Source organism: Podarcis liolepis (assembly GCF_965112155.1).
Source record: "Podarcis liolepis genome assembly, chromosome: 14".
Taxonomy (NCBI): domain Eukaryota; kingdom Metazoa; phylum Chordata; class Lepidosauria; order Squamata; family Lacertidae; genus Podarcis; species Podarcis liolepis.
The window spans coordinates 20,506,636-20,520,846 of record NC_139569.1 but is presented as its reverse complement, the minus strand read 5'-3'; the positions used below and the strand labels follow the sequence as shown (position 1 = coordinate 20,520,846).

Genomic DNA, 14,211 nt, shown 5'->3' with positions numbered 1-14,211 from the left:
CTGACACCCGAGACTACACGTGTATAAACACGAGACTACACGTGCATAAACATTTGGCACTTTGGAGATGGGTAGTCTGCACCGCGCAAGTATAACTATTATTATTATTCACGAAATGCCACTCTGCGCATGCCCCGAAGCACTCTCTTCCCTATTTACTAGCCGCTCGCAAAAGGGGAAAAAAACCTGGAACTAAAACAAAAACCTGGGGAGTTTTACACGCCGCTTTAGACACCCAGCCAGCCCACAAACCGGGGTTGCCCGGCGATCCTCCCTCTGTTCCGGAAGGCCGGGCTCCGGAGCCCAGGAGGCGCGGCTACGAAGCCCGCCCGCCGGCGCGCACGGAGGAGGAGCGGGAGGAGGAGCGGCCGCCGCCGATGGAGGAGCAACAGCCCCGGCAGGAACGCGCCGCGTGCGAGCCGAGAGAAGCCCCCGAAGAGAGCGTGGCGCTCCGCTTCCAGCGCGACTTCCTCGCCGGGAAGCGGCTGCGCGATTTGCCCTGGGAGGTGAGGAGGCGGAGCGAAGGACGCGCTGCCGGGCGCTGGCCTGGGCGTGCCTTGCGCGGAAGCAGGGGACTGGGCGAGCTAGCCCCATCGGCTAAGGATGGGACCGGGGGAGTCTGGTTCTGTTCGCGGGGCGCCAGAGGGGCTTTGTTGGGGGGCAGAGGAGCAGTCCTTTGCATTAGGAGAAAAGCCTCAGACGGAGCCTTTGGTCTGCTACTGGCTGAAATAAGAATTCGGCCGCGTGGGCAGAAGTGGTTTTTTTAAAAAAGAAAAAGAGCAACGGCTGAGAGCATGCACAGAGTAGTTTTCCCCGGCCACAGTTTAATCCCAGCCAGCATCTGCTGCTAAGAGCCTGACTGCTGAATCAAGCCAAAGGCCTCTTTAGTTCAGCATCCTATTCTCACAGTGGCCAACCAGAATCCCAGAATCCCTGTATACAAGAGCACACTCTCCAGCAACTGCTATTCAGATACATACTGCCCCTGATACGGGAAGTTGCAGCCATCATGGCTAGTAGCCACCTCGGGTTACAGACGCTTCAGGTTACAGACACTTCAGGTTACAGACTCCGCTAACCCAGAAATAGTACCTCGGGTTAAGAACTTTGCTTCAGGATGAGAACAGAAATCGTGCAGTGGCAGCAGGAGACCCCATTAGCTAAAGTGGTACCTCAGGTTAAGAACAGCTTCAGGTTAAAAATGGACCTCCAGAACGAATTAAGTTCTTAACCCGAGGTACCACTGTACTTCTGTGGCCTACCTGGTCCAGCATTCTATTCTTACAGTGGCCGAACAGATCCCCTGGTTGGGACGCCTGCAAGCAGATCTCTCCCCACCTGCAGTTGTCAACAAGACTCTCCGTACTGCTATGTGGCTACTGGTGGTGGTGACCTTTGCATAGCTGTAGCTTTACACCTTCTTTGCAGATAGTTTCATTTTGCACTTTATTATAAATTGTCTACCCTCCACCTGGAACTTTAGTTGAAGGTCAGGCAGGAAATTTTTTGACAAATAGATAATGTGCCCGTTCGATCCTAGGTTAACCTGAGCGTGACCTGCCTTGGCGTCTCTCCCGTTTTGTGAGATACACTACCTAATCCGCTCCTGGAAGAAAGGCTTAAAATGGAAAAGCTATTCTTAATCCATAATTGGACCGTCTACCCAGGGGTTTAATTAACCTGGACATGAACTCAACGGTGGTTGAGTTGCAGCCAAATCCAATGCAAAAACTTTTGAACTTCCAAGGGAAGGGCTAGAAAAATCTCAGGTCAAGCTCCAGCATCGCCAGTTAGTGGTGTGAAAGATTCCTGATCTGAACAGTTCCTGGAGAGCCGCTGCCAGTCAGGGTAGACAGCACTGAGTTTGATGGACTAATGTATAAGGCAGTTAAGACCATTAGTCCATCAAGCTCAGTATTTGCCTACCCTGTGTGTCAGTGGCTCTCTGGGGACTCCGGGGTGAGAGTAGCTCAGTCAGTAGAGCATGAGACTCTTAATCTAGGGGTCTTGGGTTTGAGCTCTGTGTTGGGCAAAAGATTCTTGCATTGCAGGGAGTTGGGCTAGATGACCCTCGTGGTCCCTTCCAACTTCACAATTCTATGATTCTTCAGACCAGGAACCTTTCCCAGCCCTAACTAGAGATGCTGTGGCTTGGACCTGGGATCTTCTGCATGAAAAGCAGGTGTTCGGCCACTTATAGCTTGCTCAGCTCATTCTCTGCGAAGCAGTACGTGATACTCTCAGACCTTCCTTTAGGCTGGAATCCTAAACATAAGAACCTCAGAAGTGGGAGGCAGAGGGTGCTAGAGCTGCTCCTGCGTTTGACCCGTGTGGGGGAGGACTGCTGGTTTCTCCCACCTCTTTAGGATAACCAGGCAACAAACAAAAAAGACTCGTATTTAAGGCTGATGAATGTTCTGTAAGCATCCTTGTCGCTTTTGATCAATGATCGGTCTAAAAATTCTTTCTTCGTTCAAGCGTTCATATGATTTGCAACAAGCTCATCTCAGCAATATTGAATGTGACAGCTTACCACTGTATTATTTTATCACTAAATAAGCGGATATGAAAATAGCTGCCAAAAGTAGATCCTGACCACCTTGAACACAACCGCTACTTCTTTAAAACGCTCCAGGGATCCCTGCACTGAGAAGCCTGGTGTTGGAGGGGGTATTGAATGCAATCCACCCACTTGCTCCATGCTGGAAATGTACAGCTGGCACATCCCCAATAGTTAGCAGATTGACATTCCTTGAAGACTTCCAGTTAGGGAGGACCTACCATCTCTAAGGATAAGTCCCATTGAACACGGTGGGCCTTCCTTCTAAGTAAAAATGCATGAGATTGTGCTGTTCAGGGCCATTAAAAGGTAAAGGGACCCCTGACCATTAGGTCCAGTCGTGGCCAACTCTGGGGTTGCGGCGCTCATCTCACTTTATTGACCCAGGGAGCCGGCGTACACCTTCCAGGTCATGTGGCCAGCATGACTAAGCCGCTTTTGGTGAACCAGAGCAGCGCACGGAAATGCCATTTACCTTCCTTCTACTATTTATCTACTTGCACTTTGACGTGCTTTCAAACTGCTAGGTGGGCAGGAGCAGGGACCGAGCAACGGGAGCTCACCCCGTCGCAGGGATTCGAACTGCCTACCTTCTGATCAGCAAGTCCTAGGCTCTGTGGTTTAACCCACAGGACCACCCGCGTCCCGTTCACGGCCATTACTTGGTACTTAAAAAGACTTGAGCCACAGGCCCATGACACAGATTTGCATCCTAGGAACTGAGGTAGTTGCCATTGGTCCATCTAGCTCAATATTGTCTGCGCTTACTGGCAGAGGCTCTCCAGGAGTTCAGGCAAGGAGTCTCTACCAGCCAAACCTGGAGATGCTGCAGATTGAACCTGCAATCTCACTCTTTTTTTAAAAAAAACACCTTAACCAACAAAATGCACTGTTGCATCAGCTGAGAAATTCCCCTTATGCCTGCACGGAGCTCCTTATGCCTGCACGGAGCTCTGGATTTCTTGTGCGCTATGCTAGTAGCAGAGAGTGTTGCTTTAATTTAGTTTTTTAATAAAGTTGTTTCTCCCCTCAAAGTAAAATTAAATAGGGGCGATTTCTTCTTTCCCAGAAAGTTCTTTGCCTGATGCTTTCATTCATCTGTTAACAGCATTTGGTAATTTAAAGCAGCAGCAACAACAAAAGAGTTTAATTTCAGCAACTGAAACCACCAGAGAATATTTCCAGCGTAGATCAGAAAAGCAGCATTGCAGCAACTGCTGTTACAAATGCACACAATAAATAGAATTAAATATCACTCTGCTAATTGCTACATTTGCCTTTTCTGTTGCGTTCCATTATTTCCTAGCTGCTTTGGGTACCAAGAGGCCATAGCTCGGTGGCAGAGCCTCTGCTTTGCATGTGGAAGGTCCCAGGTTCAATCCCAGGTAGGGCTGAGAACGATTCCCTGCCTGAAACCCTAGAAGGCCGTTGCCAGTCAGTGTAAGATGGACCAATGATCTGACTCATTATAAGGCAACGTCCTATGTTCCATGAAGCAACTTCCAAACATTCCAAGCAGTGTGACCAAGAAGTGGTATCTAAGGCAGAGCTATGCAAATGAAAGATTGGGGCTTTGCAGATGGAAGTGGAGCAGATTCTAGTGGCTAGATTCACCGTATGCAAAAGGCAGCATTAGCCCAGAGGTGTTTTTGAGGGGGTCTCTCTCTCTCTCACACACACACGCATTTGCAGAGGGACAGTTCTCAAAAGTTGTCCAACTGTGTCCATAACTTATACAAAGTCTTAACCCACTTTCTAGTCTGCAAAAGCTTATGCCATAATAAAATTCGTGGTTGGGGTGCCACAATACTTTTTTGCTCCTCCCCCCCCCCACCTTACCTGATCATTTATGTTTCTTGTGATCTAGGATCTTGAACAGATACTAAAGAACTCAGAAGACTCCTCACCACTGCTGACTATTTTACAGAAGGTAAACATCTGTGGATAACTGCATATACCGGTACTTCATGCTCCATATGCAATTAGATACTGTGAAGAAACTGAGGTGGTGGGGCAGCTGTGGGTGAATCTGGCCCCTCACAGACACTCTACCACTTTTTCTAGTGATGAGTTTTTCTCTTTGGGTTTTGTTTCGGGGGCTTTGGGAGGAGGGGTGACCAGTTTCATATTGCAAGCAACAGTGCATCTTCCCACTGATCTACATCTTCAGAAAAAGGCATGCGGCAGAGCCTTTCAAAGACTGGGCCACCAGAAAACAGGTGGGGAATTTAACGTTTGAGGGTTTTTCTCTGTAAAACAACATGGGAAATAAGCATGTTGGGTGGAAAAGGGGGGTCCAAAATTATCATTTTTCTGAAACGCTTGCTTTCAGTGAGCAGTGAATCCATATTGTGAGGCAGAAGTCAGTCACCCAAACTCCCACGTATTATAATAGTGTAGGTTAGTGAGGGAGGGGGGCTGCCTGGATTATATCCATGGGTCTGTTCCAGGCCTGTTATCCTACATCTATGAGGTTTAGACTCTAATAGAAGAAGAAGCTGAACTGGTTGGATAATATAATAGCGTTAGCTGGCCAGCTAAATCCTGCCAATTATATGTCCAAAGAGGTTTCCCTGTTGCTTTAAATTACAATGATTACATCATCACTTTTCCAACATGTTTTGTAACATATAGTTGTGTGTGTTACTTTGGCCCGAGGGTAGCCAACTCCTCTACGACTGCAACTCCCATCACCCCTGACCATTAGCTATCTGCGGCTGATAGGAGTTGGAGCCAACAACATCAGGAGAGGCAGCGGGTTGGCTACTCCTACTTTGGCCTGGGAGTTTTCTAGCTGACGCACACAGTTATTTCAGTGTGTTGCATTTATCGGCTGTTGCGTTTATTTGTTTCAGACTGTTTTTCACCCGCTGTGCTTGAAGTACCCTCTCTCAGTGAAGTATAGAAGATGCTTCTTATCAGAGCTTATTAAGAAGGTAAAAATATGATAGTAATATGGCTTATACCACTGAAGTTGTGATAGTTCAGTCCTTCATGGTGTCATCACCTGGAGATTAGACCACTCTAAGGCGCTCTTCGTGGGACTGCCCCTTGAAGACAGTACAGAAACTTCAGCTGGTTTTAAATGCAGCTGCCGGACTACTGGTTGGAACTAGTTGATCCTATATTTTTTATTTTGTTTGCAGAATTTTGTACCCACTCTTCAGCCCAAAATGCTTCCTGCCTGTCAGTTTCCCATAGGCACCTGGTTGGCCGGTGTGATGGCAAGATGCTGGACTAGATGGGTTATGTGACTTCTGGGAAAGAACCCTCACTCTGGGGGTGGGAGGCTTGGAACCTCCCCAAAACAGCTCAATGAGGATTGAGCATGCTCAGTATGCATGGAATGCTGGTGCCCAGATGTGGGAGGGAGGATGGAACAGAACAGCTGGAAACCAGAACGGCTGCACTCTGCAATTGCAACATGAACCCACGACTGTGTTTACTGCCTGTGAGATATTCATTGGACTTCTGGTTCTTTCTTTTTTTCATGCAGCATGAGTCCATGGGTGCCGAGCCTCTGGAACAGCTATACGAAGCGATTGGGGACGTCTTAAACACTGAAGAAACCACACAGTGTTATAAAAGCTATTTATTGGTAAATAAGAACGTCTTTATTCTGTGTGTACTGTGGGTGACCTTTCTTTATTGATTTGCATTGATATCCCTCTTTTCCTCCAAAGTGCTCTGGGTGAAATATGTGGTTCCTCCCCCTTTTGGTCCTCACAACAACCCTGCAAGGTTGGTTAGGGTGAGAGACAGCAATTGGCCCAAGATCAACCCGTGAGCTGCATGACTAAGTGGGCATTTGTTTTTTGTTTTTTTTAAAAAAGTAATATTTATTTATTGAAATTTTACAAACAATAAAAAAGTTTCAAAGTTTAAACATAAAAAATAAGAACAAAAAATAACCCTAATAGAAGAAAAAAGAACTACAAAGATACAAAAACCAAACACATGAAAAATGCAAAATAGAAAGCAGTTAGCAAAAAGGAAAAAAAAGGAAAAAAAATCAATATTTTCATATCTTATACTTCATTTACTAGTTTCCTGACCTCCTCACACCTCCCTTTTTGTATTCCAGTTCAGATATTTAATTCAGCAAGCCCTTACCCTCTATCATTTATCCTTGCTCAGCATCTTAAGTGGGCATTTGAAACCAGGACTGGAGTAGTGGCAAAGTCAGAGGTGCAGGGTTCCTTCATGATAGTAACAGTCAACCCCCCTTCTAAGATTATGCAACCTTATAAGACTGTTGCATAATTATACAATAAGAATAACTGGGGATGAATCGCAACCATCAGGGCAGGACTCTATATGTGTTACCTTTCTGCTAGATCTACTGTTTTCTATGCATTATACATGGGGAAATGATTTGGAATGCTCAGGTATTTAAGTGTTTTCTTAAAATATTATGGTATATTGCTCTCTTTTCTTTTTTGGTAGCCCTCTGGAGATGCCATTACACTTTGTGAGAGCGTCGCAATTATTTCACGGGGAACCACAGGCCTTGTCACGTGGGATGCTGGACTTTACCTGGCTGAATGGGCGCTGGAGAATTCTGCAGTTTTTTGCAACAGGTAGCTATTTCTTGTTGTGCTCAGTCATAGGCAGACCCCAGTGCTGGTCAGGGCTTAGCCTTGGGATCCCTGCAGAGGTTTGTGAGGAGCTATTGGAAGGCAAACCAGATAGCAGTTTAGTTTTGCGTATTTGTTTTCCATGGTGGTATTGACATTCTGAGTCATTGTTGTTTCTAATGCTGTTTTACAATATCTTGTCAACCACCTTGGAACTGATAAGGAAAGGTGGTGTGTGCATGTCTAGATAGATTGATAAATCAATAGATTTATGATTAGACTTAAATAAATAGTATTGGGCGGTATGTTTATTTATTTTTATTTAACAGGATTTATATGCCAATTAAAATGTCAAAGCCTTTAAGGAATTTTCTTAGGCCAGCCATTTTCTCAGCCTAACCTACCTCACAGGGTTGCTGTGAGGATAAAATCGGGAGAAAGAGAACCACCTTGAGCTTCTTAGAGGAAAGGTGGGATATAAATGTAATAAATACCTAAAATATAAAATATCCATTAAAATGGCTGATGAAATTGGTCTTTAAAAACAAACTAGCCTAACTTTTTTTTTTCAAAATCAAGGCATTTTAAAAAATGGATGTTATTAGATAAAATTACATTTTAAATACACATAAAAATGTACATGTCTGGATAGGCGTGGTCAACCCAAAAAGGTGTAATATTCAATGCATTTGTTCTTTCAGTGCAAGGACTTTCAGCTGTGCAACAGGGCTTCCTCTCCCTCCCTCATCACCTGCTTCCCAAGTCCCCTAACCCCCCAAAGCAAATTCGGGGAGGGTGAAGAGGAAAACAGGGAGTGAAAAAGAGTGGAGTTCTGTTGTGCACACAAAAGTCCTTGCATAAGTGCATTGGATACGTCCCAAGGTTTATATATATACAGTGGTACCTCAGGTTACATACGCTTCAGGTTACATACTCTGCTAACCCAGAAATAGTGCTTCAGGTTAAGAACTTCGCTTCAGGATGAGAACAGAAATCGTGCTCTGGCAGCGCGGCAGCAGCAGGAGGCCCCATTAGCTAAAGTGGTGCTTCAGGTTAAGAACAGTTTCAGGTTAAGTACGGACCTCCGAAACGAATTAAGTACTTAACCTGAGGTACCACTGTATAAGAAAATTGTATATGTGTGTGTGTATGTTGTATATTTTGATCCAAAGATGTTGAAACCCAAAAATGATTTGAAAATGTGGGATCTGAATATATGGAAAACCTGCTTTCAGCTTAGCTACCTCCCTGAAACCTTTAGCTTCCTACATTTTTTGCTCATATCCTCATCTTCTTTAACATGATTTGCTGCTGTTCTCTTTTCTTAGGAGTGTTTTGGAACTAGGAAGTGGGACCGGACTGACAGGCATTGCAATTTCCAAAGCTTGCCGTCCCAGGACATACACGTTCAGTGATCACCACGAGTGTGTTCTTCAACAGCTGTCAGAGAATATCCGCTTGAACGGCCTATTTCTGCCATCTGAAACTCGTGGTCATGGCGTGGCAAAACAAGAGATCTGTGAGGCTGAGCTTCCTGGATCCCAGGGCCCTGAAATAATCGTAGCAGAGCTTGACTGGAACCTAGTTACAAAAGAACGGCTGGCAGAACTTCAGAGCCCTGACGTCGTCATTGCTGCAGGTACAGTGCGCTGAATGCAAATGTTATGTTTAGACCAGGCATAGGCAAACTTGGCCCTCCAGATGTTTTGGGACTACAACTCCCACCATCCCTGACCACTGGTCCTGTTAGCTAGGGATGATGGGAGTTGTAGTCCCAAAACTTCTGGAGGGCCGAGTTTGCCTATGCCTGGTTTAGACTACCGTAATGTGCTGTGGGTGGGGCTTCCCTTATGACTAGTCTGGAGGCTGTAGCTGGTGCAAAATGCCACTGCCCAGTGGTGACTGGTTCTCCTTATCGGGTGCAAATCTCGCCAGTCCTCAGGGATCTGCATTGGCTGCCCATTAACCTCTGGATCTTGTTTTTTATATTGAGAGTCCTGAAGATCTCTGAGCATATTACCTGAAAGACTGTATTCACTATCCATTAAGGGCATTATATATGGAACTCTGCTGTTTTTGCCACAGCTTAATGGTTATCGCCTTGCGGTAAAGCAGAGGTGGGCTTTTTTACGAGTGGCCCCAGTGTGGTGCCTCCAGCAAGACCAGGCAGTTCATTTTTTTATCTCCATACTTTTTATATAATCAACAGCATTCCACTCCAGATCAGCCTTTTCCAACTTTGGGTCTCCTGTCTTCTACTTTATATACGTTCAGATCCTACACTCTGGAGCAACAGAAAATAATCTTGCTCCATCATTCATGCAGCAAGCCTTTAGATATTTGAAGATGGCTTTTGTATCCCTTCTCAGTGTTCTCTTCTCCTGGCTAAACATACTCAGCAACCTCATCTCTTCCTCATAGGGCTTAGTTTCCAAACACTTAAATCATCTCAGTTGCCCTCCTCCACACACATTGGCAATATATTTCTTAAAAACGGTGGTGCCCAGAACTGGACTCCAGGGTCTGACCATTTGGGGTTTCAGACAGCAGAATCCTCTGGTGTCACTATGACACGAGGAGACTTACAGGTGCATGACCCTGCCCACCTCTCAAAGTTGGGGGGCCCAGGGGTGGAGGAAATAAAAATTTAGCCTGCCAGCCAGTAAAGACTCTATCCAATAGCTTTCTCCCAGATTTCCCCCATGTACTTCCTGCTTTCTTCATTTTCTTTGTGTGTCTGTTTTTCGAATGCACCCTTTCCAAGCAGATGTGGTATATGATCCGGAGCTGACACAGTCCCTTATTGGCATTCTGCAAAAGCTTTCCAGCTGCAACGGTGATGGGGAGGCCCCAGAGGTCTACATCGCCTGCACAATTCGAAACCCAGATACTTACTGCCGGTTCCAAACAGAGCTTGGTAGGTGTCCTTACTCTCAGAATCTTGAACCAGCTATAGCTCCCAGAATATATTTTTGGGTGGGGGCGGAGCCGTGATTGTTTAAGTTGGCATTGTAGTACTTTAAATGTATGGAGCGCATGTGGTCCAAGTAATCTGAATCTCTAAGTTCTGCAGATAAATTGGGATGGGGAACATTTTGGCAGCCTCGCTGAGTGTAACCCCTTTTCTTCCTGTCTCTCATTCCAGGTAAAGTTGGGATCAGATGGCAAGTTGTCCCCAGCCCTCAGAAGAATCTTTTCTCTTATGACCAACATGCTAATATAACAATTCTAAGATTGCATGTTTAAATTTCTGTTTTCTCTAAAACACTCATTTTATCGTTAATCCATCAAATTTTATTATGCCATCACAGACCTGTTAAATATCTTCATACAGTTTCTACCAGAACTGTTTGATATCTCATACTAACTTTTGTATTTTCTTTCAAACTTTAATAAAATCTGTTGGGGAAGGAAAAAGCAAATTCTACCAGAATATGAGTCAAAAAAATATGGTGCATTTTATAAAAAATGAAAAAGAGGAGAAGAAGTCAAACACTTTTGAACTCACAAAGTGGTTTACTAAGCTTTGCAACAGAGTGAAAAATCCAGCAACTGTGACTGTACATAATGGAGGTGCTGTTTGTAAGGTGAAAAAAGCGGCCTGCTGGAATAATTGTTTAACAGCAAGTGAAGGATATCAACTGGACTCTAAATAAAAAATGATGCCGCAATGGAAGGAAATGATGATGATGATGATACGTTTGAAACAGGAGCGGGAAACCTGATTTTTAGAAATTGTATTAGATTAATTTGGTTTGATTTGTAATAATTTGGAAAATTAATAAAAATGATTTTTTAAAAAAATCCCAACAACTGTTTTCGTGCAAAGGTCAAAGTTAAATTTATTGCTCTGCCCACCACCGTGCACCCCCAGAAGGTTCCCCAGAAGGCAATGTGGCCCTCACCTGAATAAAGGTTCCTTTCTCCTAATGTAGGCCTTCTCCCCAGTTGCTACCACCTTACCCTCAGCATCCAGATCACCCAGAGGAGTTACTCCCAGCAGTTGAGTGTCTGATATTATTGCAGCCTTTGTGTCCTGTCACATTGACCACCACTCTTCCTCAATGAGAAAAGAAAGCCAAGTAGAAGTTGTAAAAGTGCCTGGAAGGAAGGAAGGCCAAAATCATGCTACCAATTACTGTAGCTACTTATTAAAGTTATGTTTCAGGGATGCTAGCTAATTAGTAAAATAATTAAGACAATAAAACAGCATGACAAAATAGGCTTCACGCAAGAGTTCCATATCCTCCAAAGGCACACGGGAAGCTGTTTTCCACCGCATCATAGAATCATAGATTTCAAAGGGACCCAAGGGTCATCTAGTCCAACCCCCTGCAATGCAGGAATCTCAACTAAAGCATCCTAGACAGATGGCCATCCAACCTCTGCTTAAAAACCTCCAAGGAAGGAGAGTCCACCACCTCTTGAGGGAGTCCGCTCCTCTGTTGAACAGCTCTTACTGTCAGAAAGTTCTTCCTGATGTTTAGTCGGATTCTCCTTTCTTGTAACTTGAAGCCATTGGTTCGAATCCTAGCCCCTGGAGCAGCCTAGTTTCTACACACATGCCTCTTTCTATCCTCCATCCGGGCAAGCAAGAGGCACCATCAGAATTCAAGGATGCGTTTCCAGCCAGGCTAAAATACTCAAGGAGGGTGTGAAGTAGGGGTATGATCTGGGGACAGGGAGAGATAGAGCTGGAGGGCCACATTTGGCCCCTGGGTTCTGAGATGCTCCACCCCTATCTTCTTGCTCAAGGTGCTTTGCTTATCCTCAGCAGTTTCAGGAGGGCCTCCTTGACGTCATTGTTCCTCAGGCTGTAGATGATGGGATTCAGCATGGGGTTGATGACCGAGTAGAAGAGAGAGATCAGCTTGTCCTTCTCAGCTGAGTAGCTGGCCTTGGGTCTCATGTACATGAACATCCCACTCCCGTAGTAGATGGTCACCACGGTGATGTGAGCCGAGCATGTGGAGAAGGCCTTCCGCTTCCCATCTGTGGAGGAGATCTGGAGGATGGCGAAGATGATGCGGACATAGGACAGCAGGATTAAGACAAACGGCATGAGCAAGGTGAACGTGCTCCCTGCCACCATCATGGTCTCATTGAGGGATGTGTCGTCGCTGGGACAAGCCAGCTGGAGGAGGACAGGAACTTCACAGAACAGGTGGTCAATGACGGAATTGCACAGAGACTGCTTCATGGTCAAGGAAGGGACCACGGACATGAGGAAGCTGCCAAGCCAGGCCCCAATGGCCAGAGTGAGGCAGGCACCCTTATTCATTGCCATCGTGTAATGCAGAGGGTTGCAGATGGCAACGTACCGGTCAAATGCCATCACCAGGAGGAGGAGGCACTCAGCCGCCCCCAAGAAGAGAGTGATATACACTTGCGCAGCACACAGCTGGTACGAGATGGTCTTCCTGGCCACTAAGAAGTTGGCCAGCATCTTGGGGACCACTGCAGATGTGTAGCAGATGTTCAAGAAGGCCAGGTTGCTGAGGAAGAAGTACATTGGAGTGTGGAGGCGAGAATCCAAACAAGTCAGAGCCAATATGGAGATGTTTCCAAAGAGGGTCACCGTGTACATCACAGACACAAGCACAAAAAGGAAGATCTCCAGTTGGGGGTGGCCCAGAAATCCAAGGAGGATGAACTCGGTGAAAATAGTGAGGTTCCTACTTTCCATTCTGGTCACAAGTACCTACCTTAAAAAGCAAGAAGGGAGAAGTCACATTTCCCATAGGACCAAGCTTAGATATTCCAGAAGAACATAAGAAGCTGCTTCATTGGACCTATCATTGCTCCATCTAGCTCTGCATCGTCTACACTGACTGGCAGCTGATACCCCGGTTCAATCCTTGGCACCTCCAAGTAAGTCTGGGAGAGATCCCCCTGCCTGAAAACCTGAAGAAATGCTGCCAGTCAGGGAAGACAATACTAGGTGGACCAATAGCCTGACTCAGTATAAAACAGCTTCCTATGTTCAATGTTTTACTCAGTCCACTACCTGGAAAAATTCTTGAAGACCCCATACTTCTTCATCATTACCACTCCAGTCAAACTAGCAGCCTCTTGGAGGTGCTTTTTATTTATTTATTTAAAAATTGTGCACGCTTTTCTGTAACATTCACACATCAGACACTTCCTATGCCTGAAGTGTGCCAGCTGGTCATTACAAGGGAGACTGTTTTAAGAATTAGTGTTGAGTTTGATTTCCCCACCTGCTCGTCCCTCCCTGTCCTTTTCCCTTGTGTGACTGTAGTAAGCCTGCAAGCACAGACTGTCTTGTCTGAATTGACTGTCTGTAAGCCAGTCTGGGAGCCTTTTTGGTTGAGTAACGGGATACAAATGCTCTAAACAAATAATAATTTTTAGCTTGACCTTTGAGAGCAGAAGTGAGTGTGCATCTGTACTCAGGGTGTACGCTAAAGGAATCTCGTAATGGTGCTGATGGGTGTTAAATGATCAGTTAAGGCTGCAACCCAAACAACACCCTAAGCCAGGGAGATAAAAACAAAGTCAGTGGCTGAAGAAAACAGCAAAGATATTTTGCCACCGTAAACAAAAGAAAAGATACACTCAGATAGGTGCTAAGCACTGGTGTGTTGTTGTTTTTTCCAGCAAATGGAAATTGTGAAACAGCCACAATTCCACAGATCTGGATCACCCATCTTTTTGCTGGCATTTTTGCCAGCACACACACACACACACACAGAGAGAGAGAGAGAGAGAGAGAGAGAGAGAGAGAGAGAGAGAGATGCAGCTAAGATAACATTTCATTTGATCGTAAGTTATTTGGTTCACAGCACGCAGTACCCCTGAACTGAGATGAAAATGAAAATTTTCAGATGTTGTAACGATGACATCGGCACACATTTGTTGGGTTCAGGGATGAAAGAATACCATCATTGGAAAGATTTGCAGGCAGGAATAAATATATTTACTTGGTCCCCAAGTATATTTACTTGGTCTCTGCCTCTCTAGTATTGGGAATAGGTGGTCTCCCGGCAAGGTGGGATCAGTTGTAAATTGTTGGTACATAATGTGATATCTGGCATATTGAGAACAAAATTA

The 14,211-nt window shown here is 45.3% G+C and overlaps 2 protein-coding genes across 3 annotated transcripts; one reads left to right on the top strand and one right to left on the bottom strand.

The window, feature by feature from the left end:
* The first annotated feature begins 104 nt into the window (after positions 1–104).
* On the top strand, positions 105–10,941 carry EEF2KMT (eukaryotic elongation factor 2 lysine methyltransferase). Of its 2 annotated transcripts, XM_083473849.1 has the most exons (8): positions 142–506; positions 4,428–4,490; positions 5,416–5,496; positions 6,057–6,158; positions 7,007–7,140; positions 8,466–8,776; positions 9,905–10,054; positions 10,283–10,941. In XM_083473849.1, the coding sequence occupies exons 1-8, from the start codon at positions 378–380 to the stop codon at positions 10,381–10,383; spliced, it is 1,071 nt and encodes a 356-aa protein (XP_083329975.1). In that variant the 5' UTR covers positions 142–377; the 3' UTR covers positions 10,384–10,941. The 2 variants fall into 2 exon arrangements, with proteins under 2 accessions (XP_083329974.1, XP_083329975.1); XM_083473848.1 differs by lacking the exon at positions 5,416–5,496 and having other exon boundaries at positions 105–506.
* A 924-nt stretch (positions 10,942–11,865) lies between these two features.
* On the bottom strand, positions 11,866–12,895 carry LOC310692697 (olfactory receptor 2K2-like). The gene has a single exon (XM_083473865.1). The coding sequence runs from the start codon at positions 12,821–12,823 to the stop codon at positions 11,888–11,890; it is 936 nt and encodes a 311-aa protein (XP_083329991.1). The 5' UTR covers positions 12,824–12,895; the 3' UTR covers positions 11,866–11,887.
* Between the last annotated feature and the right edge of the window lie 1,316 nt (positions 12,896–14,211).